This window comes from Drosophila ficusphila, unplaced genomic scaffold (genome assembly GCF_018152265.1).
Source record: "Drosophila ficusphila isolate 14025-0441.05 unplaced genomic scaffold, ASM1815226v1 contig_791, whole genome shotgun sequence".
NCBI lineage: Eukaryota > Metazoa > Arthropoda > Insecta > Diptera > Drosophilidae > Drosophila > Drosophila ficusphila.
This window is the reverse complement of record NW_025064737.1, coordinates 10993493-11009672: the sequence shown is the minus strand read 5'-3', so window position 1 is coordinate 11009672 and position 16180 is coordinate 10993493. Positions and strand designations below refer to the sequence as shown.

The 16180-nt window shown below is 42.8% G+C and overlaps 2 protein-coding genes across 5 annotated transcripts in view; one reads left to right on the top strand and one right to left on the bottom strand.

The window, feature by feature from the left end:
* LOC108102033 (trichoplein keratin filament-binding protein) overlaps positions 1 to 15873 on the top strand; it is a 31074-nt gene extending 15201 nt beyond the window's left edge. The window contains exons 1-2 of one of the 2 annotated variants that reach the window (XM_017206653.1): positions 13607 to 13739; positions 14016 to 15873. In XM_017206653.1, coding sequence (XP_017062142.1) covers positions 14083 to 15585 — 1503 coding nt within the window. In that variant the 5' untranslated portion in view covers positions 13607 to 13739; positions 14016 to 14082 and the 3' untranslated portion in view covers positions 15586 to 15873. Of the gene's footprint in view, positions 1 to 13606; positions 13740 to 14015 lie in introns of those variants that run through there. The other variant, XM_017206652.1, reaches the window with a different exon arrangement.
* LOC108102035 (peptidoglycan-recognition protein LB) lies at positions 1340 to 10124 on the bottom strand. Of its 3 annotated transcripts, none has more exons than XM_017206655.2 (3): positions 9962 to 10124; positions 2187 to 2555; positions 1340 to 1791 (listed from the first exon to the last, which is right to left on the bottom strand). In XM_017206655.2, exons 1-3 carry the CDS (start codon positions 10071 to 10073, stop codon positions 1502 to 1504), a joined length of 771 nt encoding a protein of 256 aa, XP_017062144.1. In that variant the 5' UTR covers positions 10074 to 10124; the 3' UTR covers positions 1340 to 1501. The 3 variants fall into 3 exon arrangements, with proteins under 3 accessions (XP_017062144.1, XP_017062145.1, XP_017062146.1); XM_017206656.1 differs by lacking the exon at positions 9962 to 10124 and adding an exon at positions 6962 to 7486; XM_017206657.1 differs by lacking the exon at positions 9962 to 10124 and adding an exon at positions 3053 to 3139.
* Positions 15874 to 16180: the final 307 nt, after the last annotated feature.

Sequence of the window (16180 nt, the reverse complement as noted above, 5' to 3'; positions counted from 1 at the left end):
CAGAATCCTCACACACTCTGAATGGGCAACAATTACGCAAGTTTCTCGAACGGCGTGGGCGTCGCAGCTAATTTGTGGGGGAGTGGGTGGTGGGTGGTGGTTGGGAGGTCTTACCCTGTGATAAAAACCACTCGTCTAGAAAGTCCAAACCCATTAGTGCTTCTGTTCGACGGTCTGTTGTCCTGTCCCAATGCGATGATACTTCTCTCCGATTCGCTTTCAATATTTACATTGTCTGCTAAGTGGTTGCTCCCCCGATTCACTCAATTGTGGTTGACATTTCTGGGGAGCGGTGCAATCGATCGATTGATCGGCCAGTGCGTGGCTATATATTTTTAGTGACAATGATCACATATCGATTGGCCTAGGGCTAGAGCTAATGAGCATGTAAAGTCACTTGAAAATGTATGATAGAAAATTTAAATGGTTTGATTTATCCCAATCACTAAGCAAGCTGTCAATTGATTGCAATGATAATTGCATTTGAAGTTCGTAAAATAAAACTTCGGATGAACTAATTGAACTGACAGACTTCTGTACTCGCTTTCCATCAAAATAGTTTGAAACTATAACTGAATTTTCAGCATATAACGCGCGTCGTCTGTCAGTGAAATCAATCAAATATCTCCATCAGAGCGAAAACAAGTGATTAAAGTAAATGTCACTACCAAACAAATTTGTTCAACTTGCAATAAACCTTATCAAAAACATGTTTTTGCATCTTTTTCTACATCGGCATGCCCGAAAGCATGGCACTAATTTTTTGCTTTGTCAGCGGCAGCCAAAAAGTATGCCAGTATTAAATAGCACATATAGTATTCCCACAACCGAATAACAGTGGGAATATTTGCTTGGCAGCCAATGGAAATAATGGTTAGGGGGGGCAGCTTTTCGCGAATATTAATTATATATTTATTTATTTCATAAAATACCTCGCTTTTTCTATCGCCATATGTTTGGGGACTTTAAAAATCGGCTTAAAAGCTATTGCGCTTCGGTTTGAAATTTCAATGTGGTACCTCCCGTGGGGTCTTATTAATTCATCGGTTCGTCCACAATTGTTTTTCCGCCCCGTGAGGATTGGGGCTTATTGACCTCTCAGCTCCCCTCCCCCCACTCTCCGTCAACCCCCTCAATGAATGGTTTGCCAACGTCAAATGGTTGGAAAAACCTATCGATTCCGCGGGGTCGCCGACATTTTCTGCGATGCGCGTCGACCAAAAACTTGTGACATCGAAATCGAATTTGACACAAATTAATTGCTATTTGATTTGACAAGTGCGAACGCGGGGGCGATGCTGTTGAGGTCGTTTAAGATCCAAAGAGCAACTGTGGGGGGTTATGTTTAAGTGTTATCATCTAGAAATTGCTTTATTTGTGAAATGTTCGAAGAGACATCTAATGAATACTGAATGAACTCCTTGGCGTTTGTGCGGGGAGCCGAGCTCGTTGTGGCTTCTCTTAAACGGCTTTGCGAGGGATGAGGTCGCCCGGTCGTTAACTAGACCTTGGGCGCAGCTGGCGGGGATTGGGCTGGGGCATGTGGCACCGCCTGGGGATGTACGTGCGGTTCAGCGGGGACGGGGGCGGCGGTGCTAGCCTCGGTGGCATTCAGGAGGGTGAAGTGCGGCCAGCCGGAGATCTCCGCGAACAACCTGTCCCCGGGGCACTCGGTGTCGCGAACCTGTCGGTGCCCCAACAGCTTGTAGGCGGGGTCGATGTAGCCCTTATACACGCCGAATTCGATCAGGCTCTTGGTCGCATCCAGCATCTGTTTGGGCGGCAGTTCAGCTGAAAGCAAAAAAAGAAGGGAAAATGGGTAATTAGTTAAGAGTTCGCTAAGAAAAAGGGTAAATTGAGCAGTGAATGAACATTTTAGCAGTCAATTAGAAAAATAATTTTGATAAAGCGAAATCTCTTTATAATGGCATTGAAAACTTTGGAAATATAGTTTGAAATTCATTAGTTATTTTCTTGTGAAATAAAGCTCATTAAAAATTGGTAAACTTTGCTGCTCAATAGTTGACTTTTCCTCTAAATGACATTAATTATTTTTGGGTTACAGTAATAAATTTAAGCATTTTATTTTCATAAAAATGTTTGTAAATAATTTACAAAGAAAGTATTTTTTTTTTTAATTATTTTAAATAGTTTTAAAACTGAATTTTTTGTTGCAATGTACTCACTTCTCCAATCTCCGATCAGCACGATGCCCACGCTCTTGTCATTGTACCTGGGCGCATGGGCTCCGATAACGTTGAATCCCCTTCCGGTGTAGATCATGCCATCGCCGCCGACTCCGAAGCTATAGCCGATATCGTTCCACCCGCGATCGAGTTGGTGGAAGTCCTGCATTTCGCGCATGCTCTTCATGCAGTCCGGAGTGCTGTAGCACACTGCCGGCATGTACGAGTGGTGGATGATCACGTAGGGGGCAGGACCCTCGAAGTGCTCCACCGACTTGGCCGGACGGGCGCTCCAGTCGGAGCGGGACAGCAGTCGAGCGGTGGCCACTCCATCGCTCATACTCGACGGCTGCATATGTTGGCCATAGCCTAAAAGACAAAGGTATTGGTTTAGTAAAGTTTAACTTTTTTTTTAAATTTAGTTTAAATCACTTTCAAATCACAATTCAACTGAAGAGTGCTTTAATTTACCACAACTTAAAACCGCACTATTTCTTTAAAATTTTATTTAATTTGTATAGCAAGTCAGCTGTAAACGTAGATTCCCGAATTCCTGTTTACTTGTTTGCATTGCAAAACCAATTCACTTCAATTTCGAGAATTGCTTGGGTACATCCCACATGGAAAATTTGGTTTTTAGATTTTGTTTTCAGCGCGAAGCTCTTGTTTACATTTGATATTGTGAATTGTTTTGTGAATTCCACGGCGTGGCATAAACAAGTTCAATTTTAACTAGTGCCATGAGTTATTTATGGCGCAAAAAAAAAACACTAGCACTTGCAAGACAGTTAACATTTGTTTGGCCCTAATTGAAAAGGGGGCGTGTGCGTAAAGGGGGCGTGCGGTCTGCGGTGCTGCTACCGTACATCGTTCAAATTCCATTGATAAATTGTAGCTGAGTTCCCCAACGCGTCGCTGTCTGTCTGCGGATTTCAGCGGCGGTGGCTGCGGTTCCGTCGAGCCACGATTTTGCACTGACGTCTGGCGAGTCGGCAACTCCCCGACTTCCACTGAAAACCCCCGTTACCGGCTAAAACACAAAAAAAAAAAAAAACAAGTTGTCGATCGGCTCCGATTGGCAATAGCGATCGTCATCAGCCGCCGCTGAGCGGGAATCAAATATGCTAAATTGCTGTCGTGATGGGTGATTTGTATTTGATTGTTTGATTTCGCTTCTACAAACACACAAGCTCAATATTCCAGGGTGAAATCAAGGGTTACTTGTTTATGTCAACTTTAAATTAATTATTTTATGACACTAAATAAATATGAACTTTTTACTAGCTAGCTGTTACAAAGTATAAAACATAGTACACAAAATAGTTAAACAGTAGCAAATTACCTCTGGCAACTAATTAGCCAACCAATTGGAGTTTTCCCAACCAAAACAAGTACTTTTACTTTTCGAAAATAAATATTTGCGCCCAACTTCGAGCCAAACACTGTGTGTTATTTAATTTTTTTTTGGTGCACTATATTTTCCACTGCCTTGAAAGTGAACGTAAATATTTACATCGGTCCACGGAAAACTGTTCGCAGGGTTTGAACGGCGAAAATCGATGGTGTGCCGCTCACGGATTATCTTCGGATAAATGTATCTATTGAGTAGGGCATTCTCGGTTCGTTCTGGTTAGAGCCGTATCAGCATGACTCAGCCGCTTTCGGCTGCTCAATGCAAAGCGTTTAAAAGCCAAATGGCAGAGGAAGCCAACTCGCAACAGGTGCTACGGGTATCGGGTATCGAGTATCCGAGTATCCGAGTATCGCAACGGGTATCATCTATCAATGGCGTGAGCGTTTGGCCGTTGACACCGGTTAGTTGGCCGGCTGAAAAGGCCGAAGCTCAGTTCCGTTTGGCCCTGATTCCCGGCCGTGAGTCATAAATGCAAATTGGTACTCCGATCCGAAAACTATTTCATTCAAATTCTTCATTACGTATGTATGCTATTTCCACTGCTGTTTCTGCTGCTTCTGGAGTTGGCAAACATGAAAAGCGACGGGTGGGAAATTCGGGCGGCCTTGGCCATGTTTGCCGGCGTCTGCCGAAACTTCCAGCCACGCCCACAGCGGCTATACGCCCTCAGCATTTATATGCATACGGAAAACTTCGCGTGGGTTGCAAGTGGGGTGGGTGGAAATGGCGGAAAAACGACTCGACGGAAGCAGGAGACGCAGCACTCGACTAAGTTAATAGCGGCAGTTTCTAATTAAAATTTACGGAGAGCGAAAGTTGCGTGGGCACACAGCGCGGGTCAACATAGTAGCGCACTATTTATCAAGCACGGGGATGGATTGCACAATGGCGTGTTTTATTTCAGGAAAAGTGCTAATTAAATACTAAGTGCGTTACCGTTTTTCGTCAAATGAAAATAGTAATGACTTTAATGATGTAAAATCTAAATGTTTCAAGGTTATCAAATAAAAGATATTTGACACAACTAGTTGGATTGTAGAAAATATCATTAAAATTACCTGTTTTTTAATAAAAAGAAGCATTTGCAAAGCATTTTTGTTGTTATCTTAAAAAATATAAAAATGTTTGTTTGAATGTTGAAACAACTTTTTAAGCCCAAATACAAAAAGGTTTATTTTTTATTGAACCAGGGGCCAAATAAATAATAATAAAGAGTGTTGTTTAACAAACGTTTTTACGGCTTTGCATGTGCTTATTTTAAATCATACGTGTGTTCATAAATTTGTCATAAAGGATTCCAAGTGCTATTACTTTATCCCCCTCTGTTTACGAGTGTCGCGCCCGCATTTTGGCACCTCTTCGGGAACCAGGATCCAGCATCCAGGATTCAGGATCCAGGACTCTGGACTCCGTCGGCGGCACGTGCTTGAATAATAAACAGAGCGGCAACGGGAAAGGAGTTTTTGGGATGTGAGGGGACTGCCAAATCGCTGGCTGTTTAATTTATGCCGCTTAGTTTTTAGTGTGTGTAACATGTTAATTACATTTGTATTTACTGCCGAGCACGACGAGCTCAAAATCACCCCGCTCCCCTAATGGTTACCCTAATTACGCGGCCTAATAAAGTAAACATTAAAACCCGTTGGCCTAATCAATGTTGCAAACTTTGTGGCACCCGCTCGCGCCCCAAAAGCCAGCCAACTGAAACCCCAAAATTCACACTCCCCGCAAAAGCGAAACTAACGCCCCACCTGAGCCTTTTACCTGCACTTCGTTACAAAAAGTAATTTCGCTGGCAGAGGCGCAAAGTTCTTTGATAATTTTCGATTAATCCCACAGCCGTTTATCGGGCGCGCTGCTCTACTGATTAAATTCCGGCATAATTGAAGTATTTAAATTACCAGCGAATAATTAGAGTGGCAGAAATACTCACACACACACACACATACACACACAAAATGAGTGTGGAGTGGTCCCTTAGGTAATTGTTTGTTTTTAATCAGGCAAAGCACATAATAGAGACATTTCAATATTATTATGTTGACGATGCCGAAGAAGAGGCCGTCAGTCTGCCATTAAACAAATATCCCTGCACCGTACATACTCGTATATTGTTTTCTGGGGGGGGGGTAATGTGCGAAATTAAGTCACGCTCGATTACAACAAAAATTAAAAAGCAACAGGCAAAAAACTGCCAATATTCGCGTAACGCGCAACGGGAAAAGAAAAAAGTACCCGGAGCGAACAAACAGAAAAAAGAACACAATAAAATCAGCAAAAACAGGGAAAAAGCAAAAAACAAAAGAAAGCGATCGCTCTAGGTCAAAAAACCGAAGATTTAATTCTCTTCGCTAGAAATACTTTAATGCATTAATTAAAATATTCCTTTAAATGCATATTAATTTAATACTCTTAACTGGTGTGCTAATAAATATTTTTTTCGGTTTGTTAAAACACAAGCCAAGTTTTCAGGAAAATTTTCTGTTTTACTGCACTGACTTTACAGCGGTTTTTTCTATATAGAAATATAATTGCTCTGATGAGCTGTGGTTTTTGATGTGATTAATAGCCTGATTTCACTGACACATTCACTTTTGCAATTACAAGGTTGCTATTTAATTTTCTATATAATCAATAAATGCACTGGTGGAATTTTGGCTTATAATTTTCTGCATTATGCATAGCAATATTGTTTTGAATATTTTGTTTCGGCTATTTATGTTCATGGTTCAGTTAATTTTTTGTTTTATTGTTGTACCACTTTGCACCACAAACCCACTGTGGCATGTAATATTGGAATCATTTTAAAATTCGTATTTTTAAATAATAAAATAATTATATACATATCTGCTTCTTTTGTTATCTGCTGTTTTGGCTTAATAAGGAATTTATACTACAGTGATATTAAATTCCATTGATGATTTCCTTATCTCTTTTCGCTAAAATGCTAAAGCAATTTTAAGCCGGAGAACTTGATAAGCGACTCCGAGCTGCGGTTAGGGTACGAGTATAATTATGAATATTAAAATCAAAAATCATTTCACTCGCCCGCTGGCTGTCAGGTCGTAAATGACAATTTTGTTAAATGTCAGTAATTAATTGAAACAAAAAATCACATATCTGACGCCGTGCAAATTATGCATACATTATACATTATAAAGACCGCCGATCAGGGCTCGTTGCATATATACATTACTGTGTGTGGCTATCAGTGCTCAACTGACGCTGATTGCAGTTGATGGGCGCCCAGAAATTTTATTTTAAAATCAAACCGATTCCCCTGATAAGACTTTAATATCTCCTGGGTTTACAATTTCAGGGGCAATGCGATAAGAAAGTCTTCCCAACACCCTGAACTTACCCATCATTGTTAGCAAAACTAATCCCAGTGCCGTCATTTCGTTATGTTGTTGCTAATGTTGCTGTTGCAATATTGCTGTTGCTGTTACTGTTGCTGCTGCTGCTGCTATATTGCTGTTGCTGTTGCAATGTTGCTGCTTCTTTTGCGTTTTGTTTTGTGTTTTGCTGACTTTCAGCTACTTAGGAACTTGTGTGCGCGCACAAAATGTGTTTTTGATTTAGGAACTTTTGTGTCGATTGCTGCTGGTTGTTACTAGTTTGTTTGGTTGTTTGTTTTGCTGTTGGCTGGTTGGTTTGTTTGTTGGCCGCTATCGGTTGTTGTGGCAAGAATTGTGCAAAATTTCGACAAAGTGTGCGAAGGTCAGACTTTAGTTCGGCAGCGTTCGCATAGCGGCCTTATGCTCCGTATCACTAAACGCGAATGTTGGCCAGCATAAGGGCGGCGCCGAGTTTATAGAAAAATTCACACACCGAATTCGCACCGCCGCTGCCGACGTCGCTGCTCGCTGCCTTCCGTTGCTGCCGCCGCCGCTGCCGTCGAAGCAATGCCAAACAAATGGCTAATCGCATGGAACTTATGGCCCGATCGCTCTCGCCATTCGCTCTTCCATTTTGATTTTGCTCTCGGAGTGAGCTTTTCGCTGCCTCGACTACCGCCTCTGCCTCGGCTACCGCCTCTGCCTCTGTCGACGTCGCCGCCTCAGTCGACGTCGCTGTTTTTTGATAATAGTATCGTTATCAGCCGCAAAGTTCCGCTAAGGTCACAACGCGGTCTCTTAGGGAAAATTAATACAGCCCACTAGAGAGCGAGTGGTGCGCGGTGAATTACCCAAGCCCTCGCGAATTCATTGGCCCCATTCAACCGCATTTCACCTCTTTAGATCGGCGGTGCTTTTTCCTTTCCATTCGAAGGGTTCTTTTTGCGAACACTGTTGCTACGAGGGCCACCACACGTGTCACCGTGAATCGGCACTCCGCGTTAAAGAAACTGTTACATATAGAAATAAATTGCCCTTGCTAAAATTAAATTTCAAATTGGTTTTCCGAATTCCAAAGTTTAAGAATTTTACAATTCCATTTTAATACTATTTTATCTGTTTAAGCATGTTCTTGAGAATTTAAGAACTTAATGACTAGCATTTCTATTTTAACACCTATAAAAATAATAATTCATTCGATTAGTATTTATATGAAAAGCAATTGAAACTTTCCCTCATTTCTCTGCGTGCATGAAATGATTACACCCGACACCTATCACTCTGATATGCAATTAGGGTTAATCACTGAAAACGTTGCCTAGGCTATAGGGCAAAATTCACGCCTCGCAATCACAACTTCCGACATTTTCGAGTGATTACAATTATCACTGCTTTGGTTTATGGCGATTAGAAGACCGTGATGCGGATCGCTGATCATTGGGATTGGGCAGGCACTCCATAAACTTAAGTAGACCAATATCGGTCAATTCTGAAGGTCGCTACTGATAAGAGCTCCCTATCGAATCCATAAATCAGCTGGGGGGAACTTTGTTGACAATAGTTGTATAAACAATCCGTCAGCTGCAGACTGTTTTTTTAGCTATCGCCAGTGGCAAAGGTTAAGTTATTTCAAATCTCTCTATGACGATTAATTATTGTCACTGTTACTTGACGAAGATTCGTGGGGAAATAAAAATCACTCGGAGTCTGTGACTCATCCATTGTCTTTTACCAACTCTTTCAAACATGGTTATAATCATTTTTAAAGACAAAGCTCGGAATTTCTACTGCTGGTTCCTATTTTATTTGGTTTGATGAATGAAGGCGCCAATTCCATATATTGTTGTCTTTAATTATTTTTAGTAGGGGCCGGAAATGTTTCAGTGTCATTATGACTAAGATCTTATTGGCGATAACATGATTACATAGTATAGTGAAATTTGACCTTTATGACTGTTGTTAACTGATAGAATTTACGTTTACTTTGCTTGCGTCGATATTTGCCCCTTATAATTTATTGGAAAAACAGTTTCTTGTGATATCAACTATTAAATCAAATCAAAAATCAGTAATCCTTTGAAAAAAGATTTTAATTTTTTAGGTTGAGGCAATCTAATTACTCTAGGTGGTGAGGTTTTAGAGTTCTTATCCTGTTTGAAGCTACTTTTATATCGATTCAGTGTTACTTGCATTAATTTTTATAGTTATGACTTGATCTATTTTAAAATTAAATGATATAACTTATAAAAATACATATTATATCCTTTTATTATGTGAATTGTTTTCATGTGCTTGCTTTTTAAATTGTTTCGAAGTTTTTCCGATTCTTTTAATAAACCGCGACTTCTTTTTTCAAACAGTGACTGCAGTGACAGCATCTCTGGCCGTCGTTCTCTGTGTCATTTGCTTTCTTTGACCACCGGCACCGGACATACTCTTTTTTAATTTGTGTTTGTATTATTTTGTTTTTTTTTTTTTTGTGGATCGGGGATGCCCCTCGGTGGGATCGGTTTGGTTTTTGGGGGAAGTCCGCTGCAAATGTGGCTGGCATTAAATGGCTTTAGACGGTGTGCCGAGATTGGATAGATAGACAAATTAACAGCATTTTATTTTCCGTCGTCGATTTATGGCGAGCAAACACATTCCATCTTCATCTCGATCTTAATCTAAATTTGTTTTTTTCTTTGCGCTTTTGTTGATTTCTATTAGCAAGACGGTGTGCACACAGGTTATTCGGGTCGAAAATTTAGGGGGAGCACCGACAGATGCGTTCTGGCGCCTCCGCCAAAAGGAAGTCCAAATCACCGGACTCATTTTCTCAACCCAACAACCTCCAGCTCTGCTGCTTTATTTTATTTGCTGTTTATACTTGCGGCAAGGTAAACACGCAGACCACACCCCCCGCCCCCGCCCCCCGCCCCTCGAACTCGATATTTATTACACTTCAAAAAGGGGAAATTTCTCGAACGCTCTTGGAAATTGTTGAATTGTTTTAGCAGCAAAATAGTTGTGGCGGTACTTACCACAACTCGTGGCCAGCTGTTGTTGTTCGAAGAGCTGCGAGTCCGTGAAGTTGTTTGGGGATTTCGATAACGAGTGGGAAACGGAGAAGGATCCAGACGCCTTGTCGCCCATGATGTGTGCCTTTGACTCTTACGCCAACTGAACTAAAGCTCCAGCTCATCGACAAGAACTTAAGAAACCCAACTACTTCGGAACGCCACCAACAGGTGCCTTTGATTAGGTCTTGTAATCTTGAGTTGCTCTTCCCTTTTTTGGGGGATACTCCACTTGGATCCACATCTGATGGACACCCTATCTGCTCGGGTCGGAAAATGAGTACTCAGTTTTCACTTTTTATTTTTATCAGAGGGAAATTCGATTTATTCCATGGTTCAAACGTAATTTGTACACCCCACACCTGGATAATTAAAGATACTTTTACGAGCACAGGTGTGCAATTCAGATAACCACACAGGGAAAAATGTTTACGATTTTCATTTAGGAATGTTAAAAAGAGGTAAAGATCCAATAAGTTGTTAATACAAATATAGGAATTATTTCCGTTTACAACTTTCTTGTTCCAGATAATACAGATTATTATTCTTAAATAATACAATAAATTAAACGCTTGTTTAAAAATATTTTCGGTTTGTGATGCAAGTGATAACAATATAAAAATCAAGTTTAGTGAGTTCATCAAGCGGATATAATTATATTTTGTAGATCCCCGAGCGTTTTTTTGGGATGAACTGCCGCGGTTAGAGCATTGCCCGATCGACTTCGGATGGCTAATAATGCCAGCCATTGTGTCCATAATTTACCATTCGACTGGCTACCCGATAATCGCACATCTTATCAGGGCATTAAGTGCCGCTCACTAACTACGCCTTGGCACGCTCTCCCAATGAAAAATGCCGATGGGGGCAAAAATCACACGCAAAATCACAGGCCTTCTTTTATTTTACCACCTCCCCGCGATTTGCCTCTTGCCCTTGGGTTGGGTATTCACCAAGGTAAACATTATCGGGCCAGAAGCTTTACACTCTCGCACATTAGACAAATAAACGGGTGTCTCTGCGGCCGTGTGTATTACAATTAACAAAAGTAATTGCACTCGCTGGGGATTCCCCGAGGCCTCAATGAAAACTCTTTGATGGGTAAGCCGTGCAAGAGTCTACCTACACGGCGAGTAAAAATACAGAATACTCCACTCAGTAGGTGCCATATCAGTTTCCAATATTTCATTTTCACTATCAGCATAATCTCAATCGAAATAAATTGGTCCCAAGCCAAATGAGTATCGGCCAATAATGTGAAGTAGTAATTTATTGATTTGAAGCCAAGGGCCGGTTTCCATGTCTGATGAAAGACAAGAGCTGTCGAAGATAGTCGGGGGTTTTTTCTTTTCGGGTTTTTTAATCGAAAACTGACCTAATATAGTTTTTAATTTTTCTTTTAATTACCAATGAAGTACCTCTAAAGTAGTTCCAACAAGTTTTATTTGTAAATAAGTTGACTATCGTTGGTATTGTATTAATTTCCTTTTATCATACACAGAGTTTTATTAGTTATATAAAAGCCTTATTAGAGCTGCTACGTACTCAAACTAATTATGTGACAATCAGCTATATTTCATCGTAAATCTTACTTTTATTATATCATTTTTTCTGCGTGCACGCTTATTTGGAATTATTCCAAAACCCGCAATTGAAATCTTCGGCAGGGCGAACAATTCATCAGATGTCGCCATATCATTGTCTGTGCTGATTAGTAACGCCTTGCTGGTTGCCAGCCGTATTCCCCCTTCAATCGGTGGGCACTCCATGGGAGAGGGGAAAAGGAAGGGAAAAGGAGGAGGAAGGGATGCCAGGGAGAAGGATACTGGTATCCTTGTAGCGGCACGCACATGCCATATATTAGGGCGCATAAAATGACAAACGACTCGCGAGGCGCGTAAATTGAAAATGCGCTGAGCCTGTGCGAGATTGCCTGTGGAAATGGATGGATGTTTGGGGATCGCACAGGGGGAAAATGGATGGTGGGGGGATGGTATGGATTTCGGCGACTTTTTGGCTGTTTGTTATTGCTGCCTGAGCTGTCTCACTCTCTGCTGGCTGTCGGCCAAAACTTTGCCAAAGTATTCAAATTAAAATTTCAATTAAGGAAGTGAATTTGTGTGTGCCGAAAGTGTATTAAGTCTATATAGCGGTGGCATCTTGGCATTTCACTGCTGCTGCTGCTTCTGCTGCTGCTGCCGCTGTATTCCACGTGTGGCGCACCACCCCACTTCACAATTTTGCCACACCCCTCCCCTTTTTACCGCCCACTAAGATATGCCGCAAAAGGAGACTAAAACCGAACCGAACCAAACCGAACGAATCGCTTCCAAGTTTAGCATTCCGCCTACAAAACGGCGTCGACGCCTGTTGTTTGATTTATTACCAAAGTTTGTCGTCTGTCATATGACATAAGGAGTACTTTGTTCGAATATTTTACATTTTCCGCGCCCCCATTTTCCGCACACACACCCACACACCTTGCGCGTTGACATTTTCCATTGAATTCGGAACGAGACCGAAAGCGGCTTTGATCGGGCTCTGTGGGCATTATTAATAATGCAATCAATTTGTAAACAATTTGGCATATATCAATGCGCTTCGTGCTGGCCATAAATCTTTGGGAAATTAGCTCAGTCAGCCTCACACCTTCGGTCACAAACTTCTGCACTTAGAAATATTAAAAGCTAGTGTTTGACGCCAATAAAGTTTTATGGCTTGGTAGGTAGACATTTGGTGAGTGGGCCATAAACTCTAAGAAATATTCGGAACTTTAGTGTAAGAAATATCATTAAGAGTCCCTCTCAAAATAAACATACATTTCCTGCAGTTTGATAAGTTTTAATGCTTAGCATTTTACGAGCTCTTAAAAGCACAGGACTTTTAAGTCCTCTTGAAATTCCAAATCTTTGACTTATGACTTTAAGGACAAACACAAGCCACACATCGCTTGGGAATTAGGTGTTTATAAAAGCTTAGCTTTATAGTATTATCTTAAAGCGAGCATTTGTTGTGGTACTTCTCATGTGAGCTGTGATTACTGTAGGTGGTTAAATTGCTATTTTGTTGACTTCACATTTTTTTGTTTTAGCACCACACAACCATTTATTACATACTGATTTACCGCGGTATTTTTTCTGCGAGTGTGGTCATTTGCATGCCAGCCCCTCTGACAGATTGCCGGGCGCCCTCTTGATGGATTGGCGGCTGGTTCTGGCCGGGAAATGTTTCGGGAGCAGGGTCACGGCTGCGGAGATGGCCAGTTGCGAGTGTGGACAGGGGGCGATCCGAACAGATTTTGCCATATTTCTGCGTTTTGGCCGCTCTGCAGGCAATTCCTGCTGCTGTTGCTGTTGCTGTTGCTGCTGCGCTGCTGCTGTTGCTGTTGCTGCTGCTGCGCTGCTGCTGCTTTGGCAGTTAGTGACAGCTGCGGTGATGGCTGCAGTTTGTTGGAGAAAAAACCAGAAATGGAGAGCCCGGGTAACCATAACGCTTGTCCGGTTGGCAGTCATGCATTTTCCAACAGCGCCACGAGAATTGGGTCTCCGGCCTTTGACCGACCGAAGAATGGCATTCGCTGGGTTGTGTATTTTCCCAAAATTTCCAAAAATTCAATGCTCTGAGTAGGCAGCACATAAAAGCCAGAAAAAAAAACAGGAAAGGGAAATGCCACTCGTACAGTAAACATTCAGCTCTCTGATCCTCCTGCAACTCAGACGTGGCGCATATCTACTCCACAGAGGTGAGTTCAGAGTTGAACATTTCCGAGCTAATTGAATGAAGTTGCTTGGCCCCCACACCCCTCCCTTCGAAGTGTGTGTCCAGCTGAGATTCCTTCCGCAGCCGAGGCTAAATTGCAAATGGAAGTTCCCGCTCCCATCGTCCATTGTTCCATTATCCTCGACTTGCCTTGGCCCCAATTTAAAAGTTTATGAACTTGTCAGCCAACTGGCGCCTCCACTTTGAACATCCTCCATCTCAATTCCTCTTTCTTTTTGTGTGTGTGTTTGTTTTGCAGGCGGAAGGAGGAGGACTAACCCAGTAAACAGTAACCAGTACTCAGTGCAAAGGACCAAGGACCAAGGATGTCGAGTCGCCTTACCCAGCAACACGCGGCGTATGCGCAACGTGTGGAGCAGGAGAACAACCGGGTGCAGGCCACACAGGCGGTGAACAGCTACTACAGCCACTGGGGCAAGGTGACCTCGCGCTTCGATAACTGGACCAACGAGAAGTACTACGAGAAGGCTGGCCAGCAGATCCAATCCCGTCGAGAAAAAGAGGAGAAGGAGGCGGCGCTAAATGATCGAAGGAATAGACTTCGCCAGCTTCTGACCACCGAATCGGAGGCCTATGACAATGAGCTGGAGCGAAGACGTCGTCCGCGGGAACCTGGCGGTGGTGACCTCCAAATGCTGGGACGTGTCAATCAATCTCTTAAGGAGCAGGAGCAACTGCGTCGCAAACTGGAAATGGAGGCCAAGCTGTACGGTCGCTGGCGACATGGCGTCGATGATGAGAAGCTGCTCTATCAATCCAAGTCGGACAACGAAGTGCTGGCCAAACTGAATTGGTTGGATCGCCAGATCGAAAATCAGCAGCAGAAGGAGGAGCAACAGGCTCTGGCTGCCGAAAGGCAACTTCTGTTGCAGCAGGAGATCAGTCGCACGGAACAGGCTCAAAAGGAACGTCAGCAAATCAGGGAGCAGCAGTTAAGGGAACTTCGTGCCCTCCAGGAATCCCACATGTCGGAACTCCGATTGCGGCAGCAAGAAGCTGAAAAACTGAAGGAGGAGGAGCAGCACTTCCAGCTTTTCCTGGGTGAACTCGACAAGGAGCGGGAGCTTCTCGAGGAGAGCAGTGCTCTCGTGCTCAAGCGTGTGGATTCAGGACACGCCTTCAACCTCAAGAAGATTAAGGTTTTCATTCGACAGCGCAGTGAGGCCAGTCGCAAACAGATTTCTCTGTGCATCAATATGCTGCAGCGAATGGCAAAGTACGTGGTTAAAACGGAGGAGCTGCAGGCTCTTCTGGAGAAGTACCGCACCCAGTTGGAGCACGAGGAACTGGCCTGTGCTCAGATCGAAACCATGTACGAATCGGAGGCCAAGTACAATCTGCAACGCTGCGAGGAAAACTGGCGGGAACAACACCTGCAGCGCTATAATGAGCTGAGCAAGTTCATCGATCAGGAGAAGGATTGCCTGGGCCTAATGCTCCAGGAGAATGTCAGCCAGCAGCAGACCTTGGTGGAGTTGAGGAGCCAGCACTTGACGGGAATCGAGCAGGCCAACAAGCAACTGGAGCAACTCAGCCAGGAGGAAGTGGAAGTCGCATCTCAACCTACCACAAATCTCAAGGCAGTGGAGTCAAAATCTTCTGTTTCTGAGAGTTCGGTAGAGGAGAACCTTGTGCCCAAGGTGAGCGACTCCTTTTCGAATCTCAACCTGGATGTGTGGCAGGATTTGCCACCGGCGCGCGGAGAAGATGACCTGCAGCGCCTCAACAAATCTCGCTCTTTAAATGTGGTCACCTCGCAGACAGCGGTTCCTCCGAAGTTCGCTAGAAAACGTGTTGCCTGGACCTAACATTACTCAACAACCATATATCATCGTCGTTCCAACTTAAATTTGAATGGTATTATTAGACATATTGCTAGTTTAATCGATGTTTAACTCTTTGTGTGACCCCCTCATACTCGTACACTCCACACGCAACACACTCCGTGAAACACCCACCCAATGCCACTCCAACCAAATGCTTACCACTCCACTCTAACGAACACCACTCTGTGCACTTGTAGTTGATAAGGCTGATAGATAGGCGCTCCCCCCGAGGTGGGGCAATAAATCACTCAATTTGTGGGCCAGCAGGAAGTTCGGCTTTAATTATTGTCAAGAGGAAGTCGGGGCCAGGAGCGGATTGAACAGCCAGCGGGTGGGCTGAAAAAAGATAAAGTATATTCAAAAATAAATGTGTGATTTAAAGCTACAATCACACATTTATTTTTTTATTTATTATTACCCAAAGGTGAGTATTTTAATTTGATTGCTCACTGGCTAGAAAGTTGTTTACACTTTGGTTCAATCAAACATTGTTTTTTATTGAAACATTTTTTAAAGCAACACACCTAACAAAAAAAAACATATCATTTGTTGGTTGTCAAACACATATATTGCACTC